A 25,403-nucleotide genomic window follows, 5' to 3' on the forward strand; every position below is an offset into this window, starting at 1 on the left:
GCGGCCACCATCCCAGTGCCGTGTAGGAGAGTGACATCACCACGAATACAGTCGCCTCACACACTCACCCTCCTCCTTCCTCCACCTGCTGTCAATCACTGTCCTCCTTACCACCTCTAGATTCCCGCCTCTTCCAAAATACAATGAAATCCCCATGATGTGGAATTTAGCCTTTTATATATTATTCATCCTTAAGAAATGTGCAGTTAATATTCATGCATGTTTTTGAACTTAAGAACTTATTTCTTTAAATGTTGACTAATATCACCCTCTATGACTATACATCAGGTTGGAGTAAATCTTCGTTACTTCAAGTCTGGTCATTTTATTTTTATTTGTTTTAAAGATTTATTTATTTAGTTATGATAGACACACACACACACAGAGAGAGAGAGAGAGAGAGAGAGAGAGGAAGCAGAGACACAGGCAGAGGGAGAAGCAGGCTCCATGCTGGGAGCCCGATGTGGGACTCGATCCTGGGACTCCAGGATCGCGCCCTGGGCCAAAGGCAGGCGCCAAACTGATGAGCCAATCAGGGTTCCCCCAAGTCTGGTCATTTTGTAAAAAGCTGGTATTAAAAAAAAGTGTGGAGATTTTTTATTCCTTTGAATTGTATTGATTATGAATAAAGTTTCCATGAACATTCACGTGGGGATTTTCTAGAAAGCTTTTTTTTCCTTTTATATTTCTGAGTGTGGCATTGATTTATGTGTTCCATGCAATCATCAAATAATAAGAAGAAATCATCACCTGGTTGAAGCTAAGGCAATAATGTTCCCAGCTGCAAAAAAGAGCTGACATGTTCATCAGCAGAGCAGGGCTGGGGCTGAAGGGCCATGATAGCTTCGCGACCTGAGAGAATTTCTTTTACTGAGAAATCAGAAGTTGAAAAGTGAATGTTCACTAGCCTAAAAGAACCTGTCCCTGATCCCGAGGACAAAATTTTCTCTTTCCTTTGACACCCTCTGTGTACAATGGGCTACTCTGAGTGACTCTGAGGTCAGAGATGATGAAGCAAGTGCCATTCCCAGGAGGTCCCCAAGATTCACCTGGCCTCAGGGCATCAACTGAAGAATGAGCAGAAACCCAGGGGGAGCCTAAGCAGGCAGCTGCTGGGGCGCTCACTCACTTTGCAGTCAGGTAAGTAGGTTTTTGTCTCACTTCCCCACAGGCCTGGAGCACTGTGCCAGCACTGAGACTGCTGTCATATGTTGAGCAGTAATAATCAGCCTCCTCCTCAGCCTAGAGCCCAGAGATGGTCAGGGTGGCTGAGTTGCCTGACCTGTAGCCAGGGAATGGATCGGGGACCCCCGACGGTCGGTTACTACTACCATAGATGAGGGTTCTGGGGCCTGTTCCCCGGAGCTGTTGGTACCAGTCCACATTATATCTACAGATGTTGGAGCTGCTTCCAGTGCAGGAGATGGTGACCCTCTGTCCCAGGGACCCAGACACTGAGGCCAGCTGAGTCAGCACAGACTGGGCCCAGGAACCTGCAAGAAGGAGAGAAATAGACAGGGTGATGCTGGGGTCTAGACCCCACATGTCCTCCCAGGGCCCCTCTCCCTGTCCTACATCCAGTCACCTGTGCAGTGAGTGAGGAGGGTGAGAAGGAGAGGGGATCAGCCCATGGTGAAGGTCATCACTCTTTCTGTCCTCAGTGGCCTCTAGGCTGAGCAGAGCCTCCCCTCATCTCTCCCTTCCTCTCTTCATCCTCTGAGGATCCACCCTGCATCCACCCTCCCATGCAAATGAGACCCCAGCTCCCTGACCCCTTACTGGCCCTTGGTCAGGTCCCTCTGCCTGAGGATGTCAGGGGGGTGGGCAGAGCAGAGACTGCTTGGGGCTGGTGTGTGGTACAGGAGGTCCCAGCTATGTGCCTTGAGCAGAGGCCACAGTCAGTGCCAGGTGATGTTCCCAGCTCTGATCAAGGCTGACCCCTAAAAATAAGCCTCAACTGCCTTCTGGCATCCTGACACCACCTCACCCCGCATGACATGGCTATCAGTTGGCCATAGGACTCAGGTCCTGTCTCCGGAGCTCTATACACTCTCCTCCTATGATCTGCATAAGTCTCCCCATATGTGGTCTCCCATGACTGTGGCATGCATTTTAGGCTACACTCTAATGTCTCGGTGTGAGGGACTCCTGGGTTGCTCAGTGCCTAAGCATCTGTCTTTGGCTCAGGGCATGATCCTGGAGTCTTCAGATCAAGCCCGCCATCAGGCTCTGTGCAGGGAGCCTGCTTCTCCCTCTGCCTGTGTCTCTACCTCTCTCTCTCTCTGTCTCTACCACAGATCCTTTGGCTTTTCATGGGCCACTCAGGACTGAGGTGATGTCTCTACACCAATTCGTCTGACATCACTGTCACATCCAGAGGAGTGAAGGGTCCCCGTGTACAAGCGGTCTCTTCTGAGCAGGATGCTGAGACCTTCCTCCAATATGATGACCCTGGTTGCAGCCCTCTCCTTCTCTGAATTTCCTGAAATAATGAAGACCCAGGGAGCGAGATTTTCCAAGTTGTGGGTGGAAGCTCTCGTGTGCTTTAATGGAAAGGTTACACACTGAATATCGTTGTCATTTTTCACTGTTTTCACCTGTTTTAAACTTTAGTTCTCCCAACCCTGTGAGCAGGGACTCCCTCCTAGGGTCTGTCTTCCCCGCACATGGACACAGGTCTGCAGGAGCCCTGCCATGTGAGGTTGTGTGTGTGCCACTGACCTCAGAGCACAAGGGGCAGACGTGCCAGAGTCTGGCAGGAAGATGTGACAGCTGGAGAACTTCTGCCAAGAATCCAGAGGAAGAGATTGTGTATTGGTCACCCCCTAGACCAACTGTGCACATAAATTGGATGAATGTTCTTTTTAAGAAAATCTTCTCAATGTGCATTGACTAAGACTCAGTGATGATGTCACTGTGAAGACGCAGGTGGAATTATGATTATATTGTTCACAGATCTGTACAGACTGCATGGAGAATAACGATGGAAGTGGCATTTAAAACCTCAGTGCAGTTGCACATGGTGGCTCAGTGATGGAGCATCTGCCTTTGGTTCAGGTCATGATTCCAGGGTCCTGGGAACGAGACCTGCATCAGGCTCCCTGGAGGGACCCTGCTTCACCCTCTGGCTGTGTCTCTGCCTCTCTCTCTCTATGTGTCTAATGGATAAATAAATAAAACGTTTTAAAAAAAGGAATAACTTTGGCTTTCATTTAAATAGACATTTATAAACATTTTATAAAATCATTTGTCTCTTAACCTTATGATTATATCATCGGTCTGATCATGCAGTCAGGTGCCAATGAGTCCCCATGAGGACCCTGTTGTATGAATTTCGCAGCCATCTGAGTGCCCTGCATTGGCCAAGTTGTCCTTGAAGCTTGAGAAGCAGCTGGGGACCCCGGGGCCCTGGTGAGTCTCAGTAGACCGTCAGCAAGTCCTCAGGAGGCCTCCTGGCTGCTGGAACCTGCGTATGGCCACCGCTGCAGCCGCTGCTCCAGGCGCAGGTGAGTCTGGCTGTTGTTCCCAGGGATGCAGAGAGGGAGGGCGGCTGGGTCAGCACAGGCTGGGACAGGGAACTTGCAGACACATTCACGGGTGATGGATCAGGGGCCAGACTGAATTTCCTCAAACCTCTAAGCTAGACCAGCTGATGTTAGGCTGACAGTGGCTCTGTGTCCCTGAGGTCAGTCCTGACCTATGCACTGACAGAGGAGAATGAACATTAAAGATCCTAGGCCAGGGTGACACAGTCCCTGGTCCCCTCCATGGGCTGTGCTGTGCTGGGCCTCCTCTTCTCCTCCCCCCTCTGCCACAGGAGGGGCTGTCCATGTAATCGGCTCCATCCACTGACTGCCCAGCTCCTCCCTGGGCCCTGATCCTGGAGCTCTGCTTACACCACACACTGAGGACAATGGAGGTGGCTTCACCCCTGGGGAGAGCCCTGGGGGGAGGCATCTGCTGAGACCACACTCAGGTCCCCAGGGGAGACTGCCAGGCCAGAGGGGACACAGATGCTGAGTCCCCATCAGGGAGCTCAGAACCCAGTTCTCAGGCCCAGGCACCCTGAGAAGGGTCCTCACTGAGCAGCCCTGTAGGGACCACAGGGCAGTCCCTCAGCGCCCCCTCCTGGTCACAGGGCACACACCTCGGCAAGGCCCATGGCTGGACCCAGGAGCAGCTCGGAGGGGCTCAGGTCGAGGCTCCGTGGAGGGGGCTGTGTAGCCGGGAGCGCGATTCCAACAGCGCAGGCCCAGGAGCCCAGGGTGCCGGGGACCCAGCCCAGGATCCGGCCTCCCCCCGGGACAGGTGGGGGCGGGAGGGCCCAGGCAGGACAGCGAGGACACCTGCCGCCATGGGCCCCGAGCTGAGCAGGTCAGCAGCCCCGCCCGGGAGCATCCAGGCCCCTGTGGACTGGGAGCTGCAGTAGTTACTGTGGGAGCTGACTCCAGGGTTGGGGAGCTGGCTGCTGCCACTGCTGTTGTTCCTTGTGTCACATTGTGCCACGGACAGAGCAGGGCTGCCAGGGAAGAAGGACCTCACAGGATAAACAGGTCCCACTGAGACATGACCTGGCAGGGGGCAGGACAGCTCCCCAAGTGCACACACCTGAGAGTCAGCACAACAGGCCCCTCCCCTAGAACCAGCTGGAAGGACAGGGGAAGAGCAAGTTCTTCTTCTTCTTTTTTTTTTTTTTTGTTAAATGATCCTTTATTAAAATATTTTCCTTTGTAGTCAACTCGCTGGGCATTCCACTGCATAACTATTGATGTCATCTATGATGTCATGAGGGTTACGGCCACCCACATTCCAGCCCACAGACTGGGCAGTCCCCAGGATCTCTTTAATGGTTCCAGAGAGTTCTCTGGCTAGAGAGTATCTTCGAATACTTGTTAAATATACATCTAGAAACAATAAGAATTGTTTCTGATTTAGAAATATAACATGGGGAATTATAGTTTTATCAAGCTCCACATGATGAAAATATTAATTTGGTCCTCATCATCAAATTAGTGAATAAAATGAGATGTACCAAGGCTCTATGTTTAATAGACCATATTGAAAACTGTCGATTTGGGATCCCTGGGTGGCGCAGTGGCTTAGCGCCTGCCTTTGGCCCAGGGCGCGATCCTGGAGTCTCAGGATCGAATCCCACGTCGGGCTCCCCGTGCATGGAGCCTCCCTCTGCCTATGTCTCTGCCTCTGTGTGTGTGTGTGTGTGTGTGTGTGATGACTATCATAAATAAATAAAAATTTTGAAAAAAAAAAAGAAAACTGTCGATTAAAACAAAAGAAAACCATCGACTGAGGCTCAGTATTTGTTTATGTATAATGGAAAGGAAGCCCCACTCCTCAACATTTTAGACAGACAGGGAGCAAGAAAGCACAGTCTTGGAACGTCACATTGGAGAGATGGACACACCCTTGGAGAGATAAATGGGGTTCATTGCCATGAACCACTGAACAGGAGAATGGGGCCAGGGAGCTTCACTTCCCATGGTGGTGTTGACTCTTTCGCATCTCACTTTCTCTCCTGCCTTTAAAGCTGAGCTTTTCTGAGCCCATGAGGAGGTTTTGGCTGCGCCTCCCCATAGATGTACATAACTGTGTAAATGTACTACCCATATACAGTGAACAATAATAGTTAGACTCATCCTCAGGCTGGGCTCCTGTGATGGTGAGGGCGGCTTTCTTCCCAGAGATGGATCCAGAGAAGCAATCAGGGACCCCAGAGGGGTGGCTGCTAATGCTGTAGATAAGCATGCGAGGAGCCCGGCCTTGGTTCTGCTGGTACCAGCTGGGGTAGTTACTTGTAGAGACTGACCCAGAGCTGAGGCCACATGTGAGTGTGACTGTCCCTCCTGGAGACACTGAGAGTGATGGCTCCTGGGTGACCACAGTCTGAGAATCTGCTCCTAAAATCAAGAGGAGAGAAAGGTGTTCATATGGGAGACAAGGGTCGCATGAGTCCCTGTTTTAAGTGCTCCCCACAGATGTAAAGTCTTTTCCCTGACATGAGCCATAGGTAAAGAGCCCAAGAAGAAACACTGTCCAGGCCATGGTGGGGACCCTCACCAGACTACAGCCTCCTTAGACTCCTGGGATGGAATGGGGTGTCCCTGGACCTTTTCATGTATCCTGTCCCATGAGGTTAAGAAAACACTTCATGCAAATCAGCTTCCTCTCTCTCCCTGCCTGAGAGTCACCAGCATGTCCCCTAGGAGACTTTTAAATGAGCAGAAACTGGGACTTCACACACACACAAGTAACTGCAGGGTGACCTGAGACACTGGGTGTCAGGAGGACAACTTTCAGCAAATGACCGCCATACTGTCTCTAGTGACCTCTGTCCCAAGGTTCTTCTCTGGAAAGCCTGAAAGCTGAATGAGGAGATGGATGTGTTCTCACCTCCTGGCCCCACATCCACCTCACCTCAAAGCTAACCCATCCCTGCAACATTTTCTTCCCTCCCCAGTGACATTCCCTCTCCTGTCCTTGGAGGGTCTTAGTAGTGCCCCTTCCAACAGTGAGGACACTGGAAATCTCAGAGCCCCTGTGACAGAGGTAGAGGCAGTGGTCTCCTCTCAGTTAACCATGGAACTGGTCTGCAGTAGTCCCCGGGGAGCTGAACAGGGATGTCTCTTTATCAGAAATGAGGATGACATTGTGTGAACAGGTGATGCTCATGGAGCATGTTGAACTCCATTCCCCTTTGTGTTCTGCTGATGATTGTATTGTATGATTGTCCTGTGCATCTATCATTCCATGGAAATCATGTCTGGACAGGTTACTCCATGCTGTAGTAGAGGACGAATTATGAGGCCTGTGTGATTCAGAGCTGAGAGCTCTTGTAGCTCCAAGGCCATAAGTTCAGGAAAGTCACCCACAGTGAGGTGGCCACTTGCTTCCTCTAGTGTGCAGGACCCAGTCATAGATTTTCCTGGTCTTCCTCACCCAGACCCTGAGTCTCAGGATCAGCCCACTCGCGCCCCCTGCTGGCCTCAGACGCCATGTCCCCAGCCTGAATTAACCTTCCCAGACCTCCTGGAAGGGCCTCTGACCTTTGCAGTTGGGCCTCTGATGTCACCACCCAGGACAGTAGAATGAGCAGGTCAGCTCTGTGGGGTTGAGCCATTCATTTTTGCAGGGCATCGATTCCCTCAATTGGACAGCTAACTGGAATATTTATGTCTTAGTATGTTTCAGGTTTTCCGGACACTGGAGTTTGCATCTGCCTTATCCCTGGTATCATTACTGGGACTTAATGCACTTGAAGTTAGCTCAAGATTTAAAGTCTCTAGAGAAACCCATTGGTTCAACCTTGGTAATAATTCTCCTTGGGTTACCCTTATAGGATGACTTACTTGGTTTCTGCTGTTGTTGTCAGGGTCTCCTGCTAGGTTCACCAGCCTCCATGATGCATGTCTTGGCTTTTATCTCTGTCTTTGCAACAAGAATATCATGCTTTGAGGGATGACATGTCCTTTTTCCTTTGGTTACTTCTGTGGGTTCTCATTTATTCCTAGATATTACCTTTACATGATTTATTTTGTAATGACTTGTTGAGACGTTTAAGATATTTTTGGTCTACTTCTGTAATTTGCTCAGTACAATGGTTGATACAAAATTACATTGTTCTTGGGCAGCCAGCGTGGCTCAGTGGTTTAGTGCCACCTTCAGCCCAGGGCGTGATCCTGGAGTCCCAGGATCCAGTCCCACGTCGGTCTCCCTGCATGGACCCTGCTTCTCCCTCTGCCTGTGTCTCTGCGTCTCACTCTCTCTCTGTGTGTGTGTGTCTCTCTCTTTTAAAGAGATAAAATCTGCTTGAGGAGGGGCAAGATGGCGGAAGAGTAGGGTCCCCAAATCACCTGTCCCCAACAAATTACCTAGATAACCTTCAAATCATCCTGAAAATCTACGAATTCGGCCTGAGATTTAAAGAGAGACCAGCTGGAATGCTACAGTGAGAGGAGTTCACGCTTCTATCAAGGTAGGAAGACGGGGAAAAAGAAATAAAGGAACAAAAGGCCTCCGAGGGGGAGGGGCCCCGCGAGGAGCCGGGCTGAGGCCGGGGCGAGTGTCCCCAGGACAGGAGAGCCCCGTCCCGGAGGAGCAGGAGCTGCACCAACCTTCCCGGCGGGCGGAAAGGGGCTCGCAGGGAGTTGGAGCAGGACCCAGGAGGGCGGGGATGCCCTCGGGCTCCCGGGGACACTAACAGACACCTGCGCCCCGGGAGAGTGCGCCGAGCTCCCTAAGGGCTGCAGCGCGCACGGCGGGACCGGAGCAGCTCGGAGGGGCTCGGGAGCGGCTCCAGGGAGGGAGCTGCGGGGCGGGAGCGCAAATCCAACAATGCAGGCCGGTACACAGCCCAGGATCCAGCCTCCCCCCGGGACAGGCAGAGGCCGGGAGGGCCCGGGACAGCAAGGACGCTCCTGCCCCAACTGAGCAGATCAGCGGCCCCGCCCCGGAGCCTCCAGGCCCTGCAGAGGGAGAGCCGAGAGCCCCGAGCCCCGTAGTTCCTGCGGAGGCTGAATCCAGGCTTCCAGAGTTGCCATAGCAACTGAGACTGATCCTCCTGAGCACCTCACGGGGTAAACAACCCCCGCTGAGCCCTGCAGCAGGCAGGGGCAGAGCAGCTCCCCCAAGTGCTAACACCTGAAAATCAGCGCAACAGGCCCCTCCCCCAGAAGACCAGCTGGACGGACCAGTTCCAGGGGAAGTCAAGGGACTTAAAGTCTACAGAAATACTCCCCCGTGTTTTTTTTTTTTTTTTCTTTTTTCTTTTCTTTTTGATTTCTGATTGCTTCCCCCACCCCCTTTTTTTTCACCTTTCTTTCTTTTCTTTCCCTTTTTCTTCTCTTCTTTCCTTTTTCTTTACTTTTTCTTTTTTCTTTTTCTCTTTTCTTTCCTTCTCTCTCTTTCTCTCCTTTTCCCAATACAACTTGTTTTTGGCCACTCTGCACTGAGCAAAATGACTAGAAGGAAAACCTCACCTCAAAAGAAAGAATCAGAAACAGCCCTCTCTCCCACAGAGTTACAAAATCTGGATTACAATTCAATGTCAGAAAGCCAATTCAGAAGCACTATTATACAGCTACTGGTGGCTCTAGAAAAGAGCATTAAGGACTCACGAGACTTCATGACTGCAGAATTTAGATCCAATCAGGCAGAAATTAAAAATCAACTGAATGAGATGCAATCCAAACTAGAAGTCCTAACGACGAGGGTTAACGAGGTGGAAGAACGAGTGAGTGACATAGAAGACAAGTTAATGGCAAAGAGGGAAACTGAGGAAAAAAGAGACAAACAATTAAAGGACCATGAAGACAGATTAAGGGAATTAAATGACACCCTAAGGAAGAAAAACCTACGTTTAATTGGGGTTCCCGAGGGCGCCGAAAGGGACAGAGGGCCAGAATATGTATTTGAACAAATCCTAGCTGAAAACTTTCCCAATCTGGGAAGGGAAACAGGCATTCAGATCCAGGAAATAGAGAGATCCCCCCCTAAAATCAATAAAAACCGTTCAACACCTCGACATCTAATAGTGAAGCTTGCAAATTCCAAAGATAAAGAGAAGATCCTTAAAGCAGCAAGAGACAAGAAGTCCCTGACTTTCATGGGGAGGAATATTAGGGTAACAGCAGACCTCTCCACAGAGACGTGGCAGGCCAGAAAGGGCTGGCAGGATATATTCAGGGTCCTAAATGAGAAGAACATGCAACCAAGAATACTTTATCCAGCAAGGCTCTCATTCAAAATGGAAGGAGAGATAAAGAGCTTCCAAGACAGGCAGGAACTGAAAGAATATGTGACCTCCAAACCAGCTCTGCAAGAAATTTTAAGGGGACTCTTAAAATTCCCCTTTAAGAAGAAGTTCAGTGGAACAATCCACAAAAACAAGGACTAAATAGATATCATGATGACACTAAACTCATATCTGTCAATAGTAACTCTGAACGTGAACGGGCTTAATGACCCCATCAAAAGGCGCAGGGTTTCAGACTGGATAAAAAAGCAGGACCCATCTATTTGCTGTCTACAAGAGACTCATTTTAGACAGAAGGACACCTACAACCTGAAAATAAAAGGTTGGAGAACCATTTACCATTCAAATGGTTCTCAAAAGAAAGCAGGGGTAGCCATCCTTATATCAGATAAACTAAAATTCACTCCGAAGACAGTAGTGAGAGACGAAGAGGGACACTATATCATACTTAAAGGATCTATCCAACAAGAGGACTTAACAATCCTCAATATATATGCCCCGAATGTGGGAGCTGCCAAATACTTAAACGAATTATTAACCAAAGTAAAGAAATACTTAGATAATAATACACTTATACTTGGTGACTTCAATCTAGCTCTCTCTACCCTTGATAGGTCTTCTAAACACAACATCTCCAAAGAAACGAGAGCTTTAAATGATACACTGGACCAGATAGATTTCACAGATATCTACAGAACTTTACATCCAAACTCAACTGAATACACATTCTTCTCAAGTGCACATGGAACTTTTTCCAGAATAGACCACATACTGGGTCACAAATCGGGTCTGAACCGATACCAAAAGATTGGGATCGTCCCCTGCATATTCTCAGACCATAACGCCTTGAAATTAGAACTCAATCACAAGAAGAAGTTTGGAAGGACCTCAAACACGTGGAGGTTAAGGACCATCCTGCTAAAAGATAAAAGGGTCAACCAGGAAATTAAGGAAGAATTAAAAAGATTCATGGAAACTAATGAGAATGAAGATACAACTGTTCAAAATCTTTGGGATGCAGCAAAAGCAGTCCTGAGGGGGAAATACATCGCAATACAAGCATCCATTCAAAAACTGGAAAGAACTCAAATACAAAAGCTAACCTTACACATAAAGGAGCTAGAGAAGAAGCAGCAAATCGACCCGACACCCAGCAGAAGAAGAGAGTTAATTAAAATTCGAGCAGAACTCAACGAAATTGAGACCAGAAGAACTGTGGAACAGATCAAGAGAACCAGGAGTTGGTTCTTTGAAAGAATTAATAAGATAGATAAACCATTAGCCAACCTTATTAAAAAGAAGAGAGAGAAGACTCAAATTAATAAAATCATGAATGAGAAAGGAGAGATCACTACCAACACCAAGGAAATACAAACGATTTTAAAAACATATTATGAACAGCTCTACGCCAATAAATTAGGCAATCTAGAAGAAATGGACGCATTCCTGGAAAGCCACAAACTACCAAAACTGGAGCAGGAAGAAATAGAAAACCTGAACAGGCCAATAACCAGGGAGGAAATTGAAGAAGTCATCAAAAACCTCCCAAGACACAAGAGTCCAGGGCCAGATGGCTTCCCAGGGGAATTCTATCAAACGTTTAAAGAAGAAATCATGCCTATTCTACTAAAGCTGTTTGGAAAGATAGAAAGAGATGGAGTACTTCCAAATTCATTCTATGAGGCCAACATCACCTTAATTCCAAAACCAGACAAAGACCCCACCAAAAAGGAGAATTACAGACCAATATCCCTGATGAACATGGATGCAAAAATTCTCAACAAGATACTAGCCAATAGGATCCAACAACACATTAAGAAAATTATTCACCATGACCAAGTAGGATTTATCCCCGGGACACAAGGCTGGTTCAACACTCGTAAAACAATCAATGTGATTCATCATATCAGCAAGAGAAAAACCAAGAACCATATGATCCTCTCATTAGATGCAGAGAAAGCATTTGACAAAATACAGCATCCATTCCTGATCAAAACTCTTCAGAGTGTAGGGATAGAGGGAACTTTCCTCGATATCTTAAAAGCCATCTACGAAAAGCCCACAGCAAATATCATTCTCAATGGGGAAGCACTGGGAGCCTTTCCCCTAAGATCAGGAACCAGACAGGGATGTCCACTCTCACCACTGCTATTCAACATAGTATTGGAAGTCCTAGCCTCAGCAATCAGACAACAAAAAGACATTAAAGGCATTCAAATTGGCAAAGAAGAAGTCAAACTCTCCCTCTTCGCCGATGACATGATACTCTACATAGAAAACCCAAAAGCCTCCACCCCAAGATTGCTAGAACTCATACAGCAATTTGGTAGCGTGGCAGGATACAAAATCAATGCCCAGAAATCAATGGCATTCCTATACACTAACAATGAGACTGAAGAAAGAGAAATTAAGGAGTCAATCCCATTTACAATTGCACCCAAAAGCATAAGATACCTAGGAATAAACCTAACCAAAGAGGTAAAGGATCTATACCCTAAAAACTATAGAACACTTCTGAAAGAAATTGAGGAAGACACAAAGAGATGGAAAAATATTCCATGCTCATGGATTGGCAGAATTAATATTGTGAAAATGTCAATGCTACCCAGGGCAATTTACACATTCAATGCAATCCCTATCAAAATACCATGGACTTTCTTCAGAGACTTAGAACAAATTATTTTAAGATTTGTGTGGAATCAGAAAAGACCCCGAATAGCCAGGGGAATTTTAAAAAAGAAAACCATATCTGGGGGCATCACAATGCCAGATTTCAGGTTGTACTACAAAGCTGTGGTCATCAAGACAGTGTGGTACTGGCACAAAAACAGACACATAGATCAATGGAACAGAATAGAGAACCAAGAAATGGACCCTGAACTTTATGGTCAACTAATATTCGACAAAGGAGGAAAGACGATCCACTGGAAGAAAGACAGTCTCTTCAATAAATGGTGCTGGGAAAATTGGTCATCCACATGCAGAAGAATGAAACTAGACCACTCTCTTGCACCATACACAAAGATAAACTCAAAATGGATGAAAGATTTAAATGTGAGACAAGACTCCATCAAAATCCTAGAGGAGAACACAGGCAACACCCTTTTTGAACTTGGCCACAGTAACTTCTTGCAAGATACATCCACGAAAACAAAAGAAACAAAAGCAAAAATGAACTATTGGGACTTCATCAAGATAAGAAGCTTTTGCACAGCAAAGGATACAGTCAACAAAACTCAAAGACAACCTACAGAATGGGAGAAGATATTTGCAAATAACATATCAGATAAAGGGCTAGTTTCCAAAATCTATAAAGAACTTATTAAACTCAACACCAAAGAAACAAACAATCCAATCATGAAATGGGCAAAAGACATGAAGAGAAATCTCACAGAGGAAGACATAGACATGGCCAACATGCACATGAGAAAATGCTCTGCATCACTTGCCATCAGGGAAATACAAATCAAAACCACAATGAGATACCACCTCACACCAGTGAGAATGGGGAAAATTAATAAGGCAGGAAACAACAAATGTTGGAGAGGATGCGGAGAAAAGGGAACCCTCTTACACTGTTGGTGGGAATGTGAACTGGTGCAGCCACTCTGGAAAACTGTGTGGAGGTTCCTCAAAGAATTAAAAATAGACCTGCCCTACGACCCAGCAATTGCACTGTTAGGGATTTACCCCGAAGATTCAGATGCAATGAAACGCCGGGGCACCTGCACCCCGATGTTTCTAGCAGCCATGTCCACAATAGCCAAACTGTGGAAGGAGCCTCGGTGCCCATCGAAAGATGAATGGATAAAGAAGATGTGGTTTATGTATACAATGGAATATTACTCAGCCATTAGAAACGACAAATACCCACCATTTGCTTCAACGTGGATGGAACTGGAGGGTATTATGCTGAGTGAAGTAAGTCAATCGGAGAAGGACAAACAGTGTATGTTCTCACTCATTTGGGGAATATGAATAATAGTGAAGGGGAATATAAGGGAAGGGAGAAGAAATGTGTGGGAGATATCAGAAAGGGACACAGAACATAAAGACTTCTAACTCTGGGAAATGAACTAGGGGTGGTGGAAGGGGAGGAGGGCGGGGGGTGGGGGTGAATGGGTGACGGGCACGGAGGGGAACACTTGACGGGATGAGCACTGGGTGTTATTCTGTATGTTGGTAAATTGAACACCAATAAAAATTAATTTATCAAAAAAAATAAAGAGATAAAATCTTATATAAATAAATAAATAAATAAATAAATAAATAAATAAATAAATAAATAAATAATAACATTGCTGTATATGGTCCATAAATTTGAAATTAGGAGCCTGGGTGGCTCAGTTGGTTAAGTGTCTGCCTTCTGTTCAGATTATGATCTCAGAAATCCAGGATAGAGCCTTGCACTGGGCTCTTTGCTCAGTAGGGAGTCTGTTTCTCCCTCTGCCTCTGATCATCTCACTGCTCATGCTCTCTCACTGACTCATTATCTTAAATAAATAAATAAATAAATAATAAATAAATATAAAGTCCTTTACAAAAATTAATATGATACCAGCGCACCCTTAGTTCCACTGCCACTTACTTCCTGAAGGGATGACAGATAAGAGTCTCGAAGATGTGCTCTCGTAATATATATAGACACACTCCAACACATACACACACAGTATATATTACATAACATAATTTTGTTTTTGCTGTAGTTCCATTGCTCCTTATACAACATATTCACTGAATTTTAAAAAATATATTTTATTTTATTTTTTATTTTTTACTTTATTTTTTTATTGGTGTTCAATTTGCCAACATATAGAATAACACCCAGTGCTCATCCTGTCAAGTGCCCCCCTTATGAAATAAAAAATAAAAATAAAATAAACTTTATTTTTTAAAGATTTCATTTATTCATTAGAGAGAAACAGAGAGAGAAGCAGGGACACAGGCAGAGGGAGAAGCAGGCTCGAGCAGGGATCCTGAAGTGGGAATGGATCCTGGGACCCCAGGATCGTGTCCTGAGCCGAAAGCAGGCGCTAAACCGCTGAGCCACCCAAGGGTCCCCTAATCACTGAATTTTTACAAGCATTAGGATGCTTAAAAAGCATTAGGATGCTCTCCTTTTGATTCATAGTTCATCATTAATTCAGAGGATAATTTACCATAATTTCACGACTTTTCCACAGAAGAATATTCATTTTGGTTTCAATTATTTGTTATTGTAACATGTCTTAACTAGATGTACCTGTATATTTATCTTGGAGTATATTAGCTAGATAATTTTCATTAGAATTATTTTCAAACATTGTAACACTGATGCAGGTCATATATATATTTAATATTTGATAAGCATTTAAGATTTATGTTCCAAAATTGATTGACTAATTTATACTCTCATCATCAAAGTATGAGATTTCCTATTTCAGTGAATAAAGTCAAACTCAATATCTTCCAATTTTATAATTAAGAAATAATTTCATTGTTCAGTTGTAATCCACTTATTAGTGACATTTCCTAGATCTATATATTGGTTTTTAGATACACTTTTTTTTTCTAGGGCTGCCATAATAAAGCAGCACAGAATCAGTGACTTAAAAACAATAAGAGTGCATTTATGTTCTTCATACACAACTCCACAGTCTGTAGGGAGTGGCCATTATCTGTTTGGAACCTGCAGAGGAGTCCTTCTTCCCTCTCCATAACTGTAAGAAATTTGAAGACAATTTTTGGGGTTCCCTGTCTGCAGCTGCAGAACCACAATCTCTGTTTCCACCCTCCCACAGATGCCTCCTTGAATCCATCTAACCGTCATGTTACAAGCACAGGAATAAATTGAATTAGGAGGTCACTCCAACCCCTTCATCACCGCATCTGTACCAGTTATATCTGCAGAACCCCTTTTCCATATAAGGTTATATCCTAAAGTCCTGAGATCTACAATTTCAACATATGTTCTTTGGTAGGATACAGTTTAAATGAGGATATTAGGAAAGAAGAATTTTTTCCAAAAAGGCTTATAATTATTTATTTATTTATCTAACTATTTATTTATTTATTTTAAATTTTTTATTTATTCATTCAAGAGAGACACACAGAGAGAGGCAGGGACACAGGCAGAGGGAGAAACAGGCTCCATGAAGGGAGCCCGACATGGGAATTGATCCCAGGACTCCAGGATCAAGCCCAGAGTGGAAGGCAGGAGTTCAACCGCTGAGCCAAGGTGGCGTCCCTTTTTTTTTTTTTTCAAAACATTATCATTACTTTTTTAAAATCTGCAACGCAGTTGCATTGCACTGAAATACCATCTAATAAAGTAAATATTAAGAGAATAGAAAATGAAGATTTTTCCATTTCTCATTTCTTAGCTGTAAAGGAAGATTTTTTAGTGTTCCTTTTTTTTCTTGAAGAAATGTATTTAGCCTCCATCTATAGTTCTCATCCAACGGACATTTTATAATACAAAATACCTAAATTTGGGTTCTTGTGAACTAATGCCTCCTGAGTCACTCATACACTTACTCGATGTTAGGACTCACACAGGAATGGAAATCATTCCAGACCCTTCTCATTTCCATCTCCCTATGGATGGTCAGCATTTATAGTGCTCTGGGCTCAGGTGTTTGGCCATGAGATGTCAGTAATCATATGATATTTGTATCCACATTGGATGAAACAAAGTGTATGTCTTCCTTCATCATCTGGGTCTCTCACTGGACCCAGCACCACTATAGTGTAGCCCCCAGGGGTCCTCAGCCTCGTCCTCAGGCTGGGCACTAGCAGATGGTCAAGTCAGACTTGCTCCCAAGAAGGGAGCCTGAGAAATCAGTATTTATTGTTTTTATTATAAATAAATGGTCTAGACTTGGCCAATCTCTTCCTGGACCCAGTATGGATAGTGTCCTGTGCTAGAGGCATTGTTGAGAGAGACTGTCCCTCCTGGGGACATGGCCAAGAAGGCTACTGAGTCACCAAAATCTGAGAATTCGTCCCTGAAATGAAAATAGACTCTTATTAGGAATGGAGAAGAAAGACAGAGGAATCCCTCCTAAGGATGCCTCTGAAATCTCTATTAACAGGAGAAGTGTCCAGGAGGGGGAAGAGAAGGAGAGGAGTTAAGATCATGATGTGGAATTTCCACAGATTCCCCGGCCTTGAAACTGGCTCTGGTCTCTAGGATGTCTCTTTTCTATTTAAGTTTTTCTCTATATTTCAATTATCTAACACCATGTGTAATAGGAGTACAATTTAGTCATTCAAGACTTAAATAAATGAGCTAGTGCTCATCACAAGTGCACTCATTAACCCCCGCACCACCTTTTATTTATTTTAAGATTTTATTTGTTTATTTATTCATGAGAGACAGACAGAGACAGAGACAGAGACAGAGGGAGAAGCAGGCTTCATGCAGGGAGCCTGGTGTGGGACTCGATCCTGGGTCTCAAGGATCAGACCCTGGTCTGAAGGCGGCGCTAAACAGCTGAGCCACCCAGGCTGCCCTCCCCACCACCTTTTAAACCCATCCCTCCACCCACCTTCCATTTGGTAAGTATTAGTTAGTTCTCTGGCGTTAAGGGTTTGTTTCTTGTTTTACTGTCTTTTTCCCCCATGATACTTTGTTTCATTTCTTAATTTCTACATGAGTGAAATTATATGGTATTTGTCTTTCTCTGATTGACTTATTTCACTTAGCATTATACTCTTTAGCTCCATCCACTTCTTTGTAAATGATAATATTTCATTCGTTTTTAGGGCTGAGTAATATTCCATCATTATATTTTATATATAATATTCCATAATATATAATATATAATATTCCTTCATATATGTATGACATCTATATCTATATCTGTATCTATATAAAACTTCTTTAACCATTTATCAGTTGGGCTTCCACTATAATATGGGTATTGTTGGAAGTGCTACTATGAAATTCTGGGTGCATGTATCCCTTTAAATTAGTATTTTTGTATTCTTTGAGTAAATAACTATGAGGGTAATTGCTGAATCACAGAGTATTTCTATTTTTAATGTATTGAGTATCCTCCAGACTGTTTTCCAAAGGAGCTCACAAGTTTTACACCCATCATAAATGCAAGAGGGTTCCTTTTGCTCCACATCATTGCCCACACCTGCTGTTTCCTATGTTGTGTCTATTAGATGTTATGACTGGTGAGAGGTCATATCTCAGTTTAACTTTTATTCTGTATTTGGGATGTTTCATGTATCTCCTCCTCAGCTCCAGGGATGAAGGGCATGCTTGGTGATATGTTATGCAAATAGGAGCCCACAGTGCCATCTGATTCTGGATCCTCAGCCCAGCTTGGAGCTTCCATCCAGGGAGGAGCTCTGGGGTGGGTGAGAGCTATGAGTTTGTCCCCTGGGAGGAGACAGCTGCTGTCATCTCTCCCTCTGGCAGTGAGCACCAGTGCAGGGCCCAGGCAGGTGGAACCATTTCAGTAAGTTTCAGGCCTGGTCAGCTCTGAGCAGGTGCACAGTGCCCCCTGCTGACAGCCTCAGCATATCAGTAAAGGTGGTGGGAACTGTGCCCAAGGAATGGAGCCCATTTTTGGTTTCAACAAATAAGCCAGAAAACAAACAAATAAGAAGTGTTACCTACTCTTGAGTCCCTCTAGAAGAGTTTCCTTTTTTCGATGACTTCTGTTATCTTTTTCAGATCTAAAATTTCCATTTGGTTTGTTTTCATGATTTCTCTTTAATTTCTGCATTTCTATTTTTTCCATTTGTTTGAAGAGTGTTTGTAATTTTATATCACATGGATTTTATGATACTCGCCTAAAAATATTTGTCCAATAATTACAGAATGTGAGTGATCTCAGTGTTGGTGTCAGTCGATTCTCCTTTATCATTCAAGATTTTATTTTCCTGGTTCTTGACATGTCATATTTTTTTTATTGGCTCCTGGATATTATGGCTATTATATAATGTGATGCTTGGTCCTCAGTTACATTTATTCAAACAAGTGATCCTCCCGCTGAGGTGCAGCAGCAGGTTAAGGGTGTTTGTGTCCGTTTCCCGGTGGCTCAAGTGAAAATGTTTACCACTCTGCTGCTTACTCTCTGCTGGACAAGGTGGGGCAGTGATTGCCACTTCCCAGCTCCCATCAGGTGGGGGTGTGGGACAAGCTCTTTGCTGGGCCCTGCAAACACCATGGTGGGATGCACAGGACTGGAATGGAGCTGCTTTCCTTCAGGGAGTGGATCCTCTGCTCCCCACTGCATTCCTTGTCCTCACTGACACCAGGGAGTGGAGGGTCAAATGCAGGTCCAGCTCCTTTGCTTCCTGCATCAAATTTCAGTGATTTTATGCTCAGGGAGAGCACAGGCTCAGTTCCCCAGTGTTCAGACAGTTACCAGGAATGGGTATATGACAACAAACCAGCTTTGCCTTGTACACTGCATTCATTCTCTCTGCTGAGCAATGAGGTTCAGATGGGCTCCCCAGGACCTGCCAAAATCATGGGTGGGAAATACTGGAGTGAAAACTGCCAACTAGGCCTGCCTTGTCCAGAAATGTTGATGTTCCCATGCGATGGAGGCTCAGCTATCTCCTGGGTGGGCTTTGGGCACTGCCTGCTTCTGCCAGGAGGATATGGACACCATGACTCTGATGAGCAATAATGTGAACCCTGCATGAGACACAGTTTGGGGATTCATTAGTGTGTGCAAGTGTTGGGCAGGTCCGTCCAAATATTTCCTCCATTCAGGCCAACTTATCTCCATATCTTCTGACCAGAGGAGTTGCTGCTTTTGGAGTATTGGTGTTTTTGGTTTGATTTTCTGGATCTCAGGTTCTGGATTATTCTTGGTTGGAGGAACCTACAGCATCTTGTCTTACCCGTCGGGGACATCATACAAGAAAAAGAACCAGGGTATGCACTGTTGTGTTTCCCTCAATTTGTTTGAACTCTTCCTTCTTCCTTCTTCTACCTTCTGATGTCTTCCTATGCTTGTTTGTTGTCGTGTGTCAGGACATTTCAGATGTAAGAGAGAGGATCTGGATGAATGGGAGCACTTCCTACTGTCCAGAACTGGGGATCCTCATGGTACCGGCTCTGAATGCTTTCTTCCAGGGACAGGATGGCAGGGACCCTGTTGAGCTGCTGCGATGGAGGTGATTTATCTTGACTCTCAATCTGTGTAATTTAAAGAATAAGAACGTGATTATTATTTTTACATTATTCTATACAGGGTAATAAAAAGTAAATACATTCCATAACCAAGAACTCAATGTGAGACATTTTAAAGGCCGACGGGAAACCAGCATAGCAAAATGTCTGGCTTTCTGTTCTGAAATGCAGAAGAGTGGAAAGAAGAAATTTGATTCCTTCTTTCCCTTATTGTTTGTGTGTAGAACTTTTTTTTCCGCAATAATTTCATATTTAGAGAAATAAATGCAAATATAGGATAGATATCTCTATATTTCACCTAGCTTTTTCTAATGTAACATTTGTGTTCCTATGATATGTTTATAAAAACAAGTACTTGCCAGTGGTCTGATCATCTTGCGAAATTGCAGAATTTATCTAGATTTCAAAGTTTATTTATTTATTTATTTATTTATTTACTTATTTTAATGCAGTTTTGCCTGAAATCAATCCAAGTAACAACATTGCATCTATTCATCAGGACATACTAAAATCCTCCAATGTAGGAGTTTTCAGTCTTTCTCTGTTCTTGATTTTGGGAATTTGGAAACATTTGGTATGCTATTTTTTAAATGTCCCAGAATATGGGTTTATCTCATGTTTTCTTATGATTATGCTAACGTTATGGATTTGGGGGAAAATAACAAGAGATAAATTGATGTTCTTAATACATCATAGGGAAGATGTGTCATACTAACATGACGTATCATTGAGCATATGGATGGGGACAGTCCAAATTTGCTGTTTCCTTTTCTGTTCATAATCTATCTGATGCTAGTCTACTGGATTTTGGCCATTCTGATAGGTGTGCAATGGTAGTTCATTCACGTTTGCATTTGTTTTTCCCTAATGATATGTAATATGTAACAGAATATCACACGTTTAAATTCCATCTGCCTATCTCCTTCTGTGAAATATCTGGTAACGTCTTTTTTCTACTAAATTTATTTTTTATTGGTGTTCAATTTGTCAACATACAGAATAACACCCAGTGCTCATCGCGTCAAGTACCCACCTCAGTGGTAACGTCTTTCACTTACTTTTTATTCAGGTTTTTTTTTCTTGTGCCTTGTCTGAGAAGTTCATTGTATAGATTTTTTCCTTCTTTCTTTCCTTTTTTCTTTCTTTCTTTATTTATTTACCTCTCTTTGAATCCTTTCTTTTATTCCTTCTTATATATATTTGTATTCTTCTATTTTTTTTATTACTGCTCAACTCTCCCGAAGTTTGGCAATTCATCTGAAATACATTCTGTTTCTGGTTTATTGATTTTCTCTTAGGTTTTATTTTTGTCATTATTAAGGGGAAATGGGACACGTCTTCTCTTAGAGATATTTAACATCACGTTTTCCAGTCAGCCAGATGATACTAAATGTGCTACCATACCAGTCATGGCACCAGCTGCTCTCCATCAGCTCCCGTGTTCCTAAAACCCCAAGTGTCTGTGTTCTGCTGCTATAATCTTTGCCTATGAAGTTAGCCAAATGTGCCAGTGTTTCTAATGACTTGGTGAAGGGGAAATAACTCTGCTCTGGAGTGACACCAGGGTTGGTAGTAAAAGTCCTTATGACGATACCATCTGGAGGCCAGGAGAACACACAGCCTGAATCCATACATGCTGCAAATGAACTTCCAAACAAGCCATTTTGTTCAGGTTCAATGAATTAAGGACAGAACTAAGGAAGTTCCGTCAATTCCCCACATCTACTTGTCACCTCTACAGGGATTTCAGCATAACCTGGCACTGAGTTGTTCTCTGCCAGCGCCCAGGGTGATTACCAACCTAGGGCCATCTAAATCCAGTGTTAAAGGTGACAGGTCCCCAGAGTATCCCATAATTCCACAACTCATTACAGTTCTGCATAGGTTTCCCTTATTACCTTGTGTGTTACTGTGTTCTTCGTTCTGCTGTTGCTGTATGAGTCCCCCTGTATCTGTCATTTTTTTAATTTACTTATGATAGTCACAGAGAGGGGGGGGCAGAGACACAGGCAGAGGGAGAAGCAGGCTCCATGCACCGGGAGCCCGATGTGGGATTCGATCCCGGGTCTCCAGGATCGTGCCCTGGGCCAAAGGCAGGCGCCAAACCGCTGCGCCACCCAGGGATCCCTGTATCTGTCATTTTTGCTCACAAGTATTGATTTAAATTTTGTTGTGAGAATCATCATAGGCATTAGGATAATGAAGAGGCTAGTTAAAATGTATTACCTTTGGGGTGCCCGGGCAGATCAGTTGTTTAATTTTCCCACTCTTGGTTTTGGCTCTGGTCATGATCTCGGGGACCTGAAACCTAGCCCTGTTCTCAGCTATCTGTTCAGCTTGGAATCTGCTAAAATTTCTCTCCCTTTCCCTCTGCCCTTCCCGACTCATTCTCTCTCTTGCTTGAATTATTATCTTTAAAAATAATATATCATATATTTAACAATATATTTAATGCTTACATATTTTATGAAATATAATTACAAATATATTATATTTATATATATGATTACAAATTAGATGCAAATATGAATATATTTTTTCTCTAAGTGAAAATCAGTTACCAAGGATGAAAGAATAGTATATTCCAGTTTAGCCCCCTGAAGAAAAGCTTGAATCCATAAGGCAACAGAAAGACTGGGGTGGTGACCATCCTGTGCAAATGAAGGGAACAAGGGAATACAAATGACCTCTGCATATTTTCCTTCATCACTGAAAGGAACTCCTTTTGATGAGGGAGGAGGTAAAGGGAAGAATCAGGACAGGACAGCGAAGCCCCAGTACTCTGCTCCCTGAAGACTCAATGATAGCATTCCTATCCTCCTCTCCTCAAGGGTCTCTCACCTTAGACCCAGGTAGCAGGTAGCAATACTGGTGATTTTTTTTTAAGTGCAAATTTGCCGAGGAATGGGATGTCTCCTCCTGCCTGACTAATAGTTCTGAAAATGACTCCATGGGGATTGAGGATGAAATGTGACTGGAGAAAGTGAGTCAGAACTGAGAACTCATGAGACTCCAGGGACTCCTGTGCAGCACAACACACTTCACTGAGGACACTGCCTGCTCAGTTTGCAAGAATTTGTGTATTTTCTTAAATGTCTGTCCTCACAGGACCCATATGACAGCGCCCCTGCTGTGCTAACATGCTTAGCCCACCATCCCCTCTGACACCACCCAACACTCCTGGAATGGTGTCCAGACTGTGCAACTGGATCATTTTAAGGTCACTGACCAGGACAGGAAAATGAGGAGGTGCCCCCTGTCGCCTTTGGCCCTGACACTTATTCTCAAATCACTAATGGCCTCCAGACATTAAATACATGATGTAGTGCATGTGCTCATATTACCAGATATTTCAGAATTATCTGACATTGAGTTGCTTCTTCCAGGTGCCTGAGGTCCTTACAAGTCTATCATCATCTTGAAACAAGTAAGGGCACTGAGGGGGGCACTTGATGGGATGAGCACGGGGTGTTATGCTGTAGGTTGGCAAATTGAACTCCGATTAAAAGAAATATGTAAAAAAAATAAATATAAAAAATTGAAGTAAAAAAAAAGAAAGAAACAAGTAAGGCTCATAAGGTTCTCAGGGTACCAAGGTGGTTCACACCTTGTAATAATTCCGTATGAATTCTTCTTTTTTAAAAATTTTAAATATAGTCTTTTTATTTTTTAATTTTTTTTATTCTTTTAAATACTAAATTTATTTTTTATTGGTGTTCAATTTGATATTCTGATATTTCCCTTTCTGATATTTCCTACCCATTTCTTCTCCCTTCCCTTCTATTCCCTTTCACTATTATTTATATTCCCCAAATGAATGAGAACATACACTGTTTGTCCTTCTCCGATTGACTTATTTCACTCAGTATAATACCCTCCAGTTCCATCCACGTTGAAGCAAATGGTGGGTATTTGTCGTTTCTAATGGCTGAGTAATATTCCATTGTATACATAAACCACAGCTTCTTTATCCATTCATCTTTCGATGGACACCGAGGCTCCTTCCACAGTTTGGCTATTGTGGACATGGCTGCTAGAAACATTGAGGTGCAGGTGTCCTGGCGTTTCATTGCATCTGAATCTTTGTGGTAAATCCCCAGCAGTGCAATTGCTGGGTCGTAGGGCAGGTCTATTTTTACTTCTTTGAGGAACCTCCACACAGTTTTCCAGAGGGGCTGCACCAGTTCACATTCCCACCAACAGTGTAAGAGGGTTCCCTTTTCTCCGCATCCTCTCCAACATTTGTGTTTCCTGCCTTGTTAATTTTCCCCATTCTCACTGGTGTGAGGTGGTATCTCATGGTGGTTTTGATTTGTATTTCCCTGATGGCAAGTGATGCAGAGCATTTTCTCATGTGCGTGTTGGCCATGTCTATGTCTTCCTCTGTGAGATTTCTCTTCATGTCTTTTGCCCATTTCATGATTGGATTGTTTCTTTCTTTGCTGCTGAGCTTAATAAATTCTTTATAGATCTTGACAAAATTCAGCATCCAACCTTTCACTTATTTAAATCTGTTTTTTTTTTTTTTTGGCAATCTTTGTAGTTTCAGTTTACAAGTTTTTTTTTTTCCTACTCGTTATATTCCCTCCTAAATGTTTTATTCTTCTTGGTGCTATTAAATGGAATTGTTTATTAGTATCTTTTTTGGGCTTCTTCATTTTTGATATAGACAAAAGTACCTGATTGTTATAGGTTATTACCACTTGAACTCTTGTAGGAGATACTAGATAGATCCCATTGAGGGTTGATTATATAGTTTGTTCCCTATTTCAGAAGAGTAGGAACAAGTAACGAAGCAAGAAAGAATATGAGGAGGACTTCTGCATCCATGACCTTAAAATAAGCAATCTCGTATGATTGACTGTATGCACAGGAGAAAATAGATGACTAAATAGAATGGGTGCTGCCTTCACCTCTTATGGGGAAAATAGAAATCCCTAAAGCTTTTCTTCTTTTCCAAGTTGAGATACACCTGATTTGTGTTTTCCAGAACCTATGGAATCAATTGTGAAACATGTATTTTACAAGGACCAAGAATCCTCTGATTGATTCAGATGAAGGATTAATAGGTAGGGTGAAGAAGGAGATGCCTTCTGTGTACCTGACCTAGTGAATGTGACTGGACGGAGAGAAGCAATATGCTTCCATCTCTTTGCTTCCTCAGGATGTGGCCCCTGGGAGAGGACACAGACCTCCTTACAAAAAGCCTTTCTCTGCTGGTTCCCCAGCTCCCACTCCCTCCTTCAGCTTCTAACATCTTCCCCATGTCCTCACTGGACCATGATTCCCCTTTTCTGAGAACAATGACATCTGGGGAATACCCCTCAAGCTTTGCTACACACCTCGGACTGTTGGATTATTTGAAGGTAGTGAAAAAAAGCATATTTCACTCCAATTAGGCATATTTTTTTCTATTTACACTGGAATTGTGCAGTTAGTAACCTATAAGTTTCTCGTTATAAATTATTTCCCGGATAGCTATACCTTATT

At 43.8% G+C, this 25,403-nt stretch overlaps 1 gene segment (V, D, J or C); it reads right to left on the reverse strand.

The window, feature by feature from the left end:
- Nucleotides 1-1,242: 1,242 nt before the first annotated feature.
- LOC129508299 (probable non-functional immunoglobulin lambda variable 5-48) overlaps nt 1,243-25,403 on the reverse strand; it is a 39,095-nt gene continuing 14,934 nt past the window's right edge. The window contains 1 exon segment of the V gene segment in view: nt 1,243-1,493. Within this exon segment, the coding sequence occupies nt 1,243-1,493 (251 nt within the window).

Source organism: Nyctereutes procyonoides, unplaced genomic scaffold, assembly GCF_905146905.1.
Source record: "Nyctereutes procyonoides isolate TBG_1078 unplaced genomic scaffold, NYPRO_anot_genome, whole genome shotgun sequence".
NCBI classification, from domain to species: Eukaryota; Metazoa; Chordata; class Mammalia; order Carnivora; family Canidae; genus Nyctereutes; species Nyctereutes procyonoides.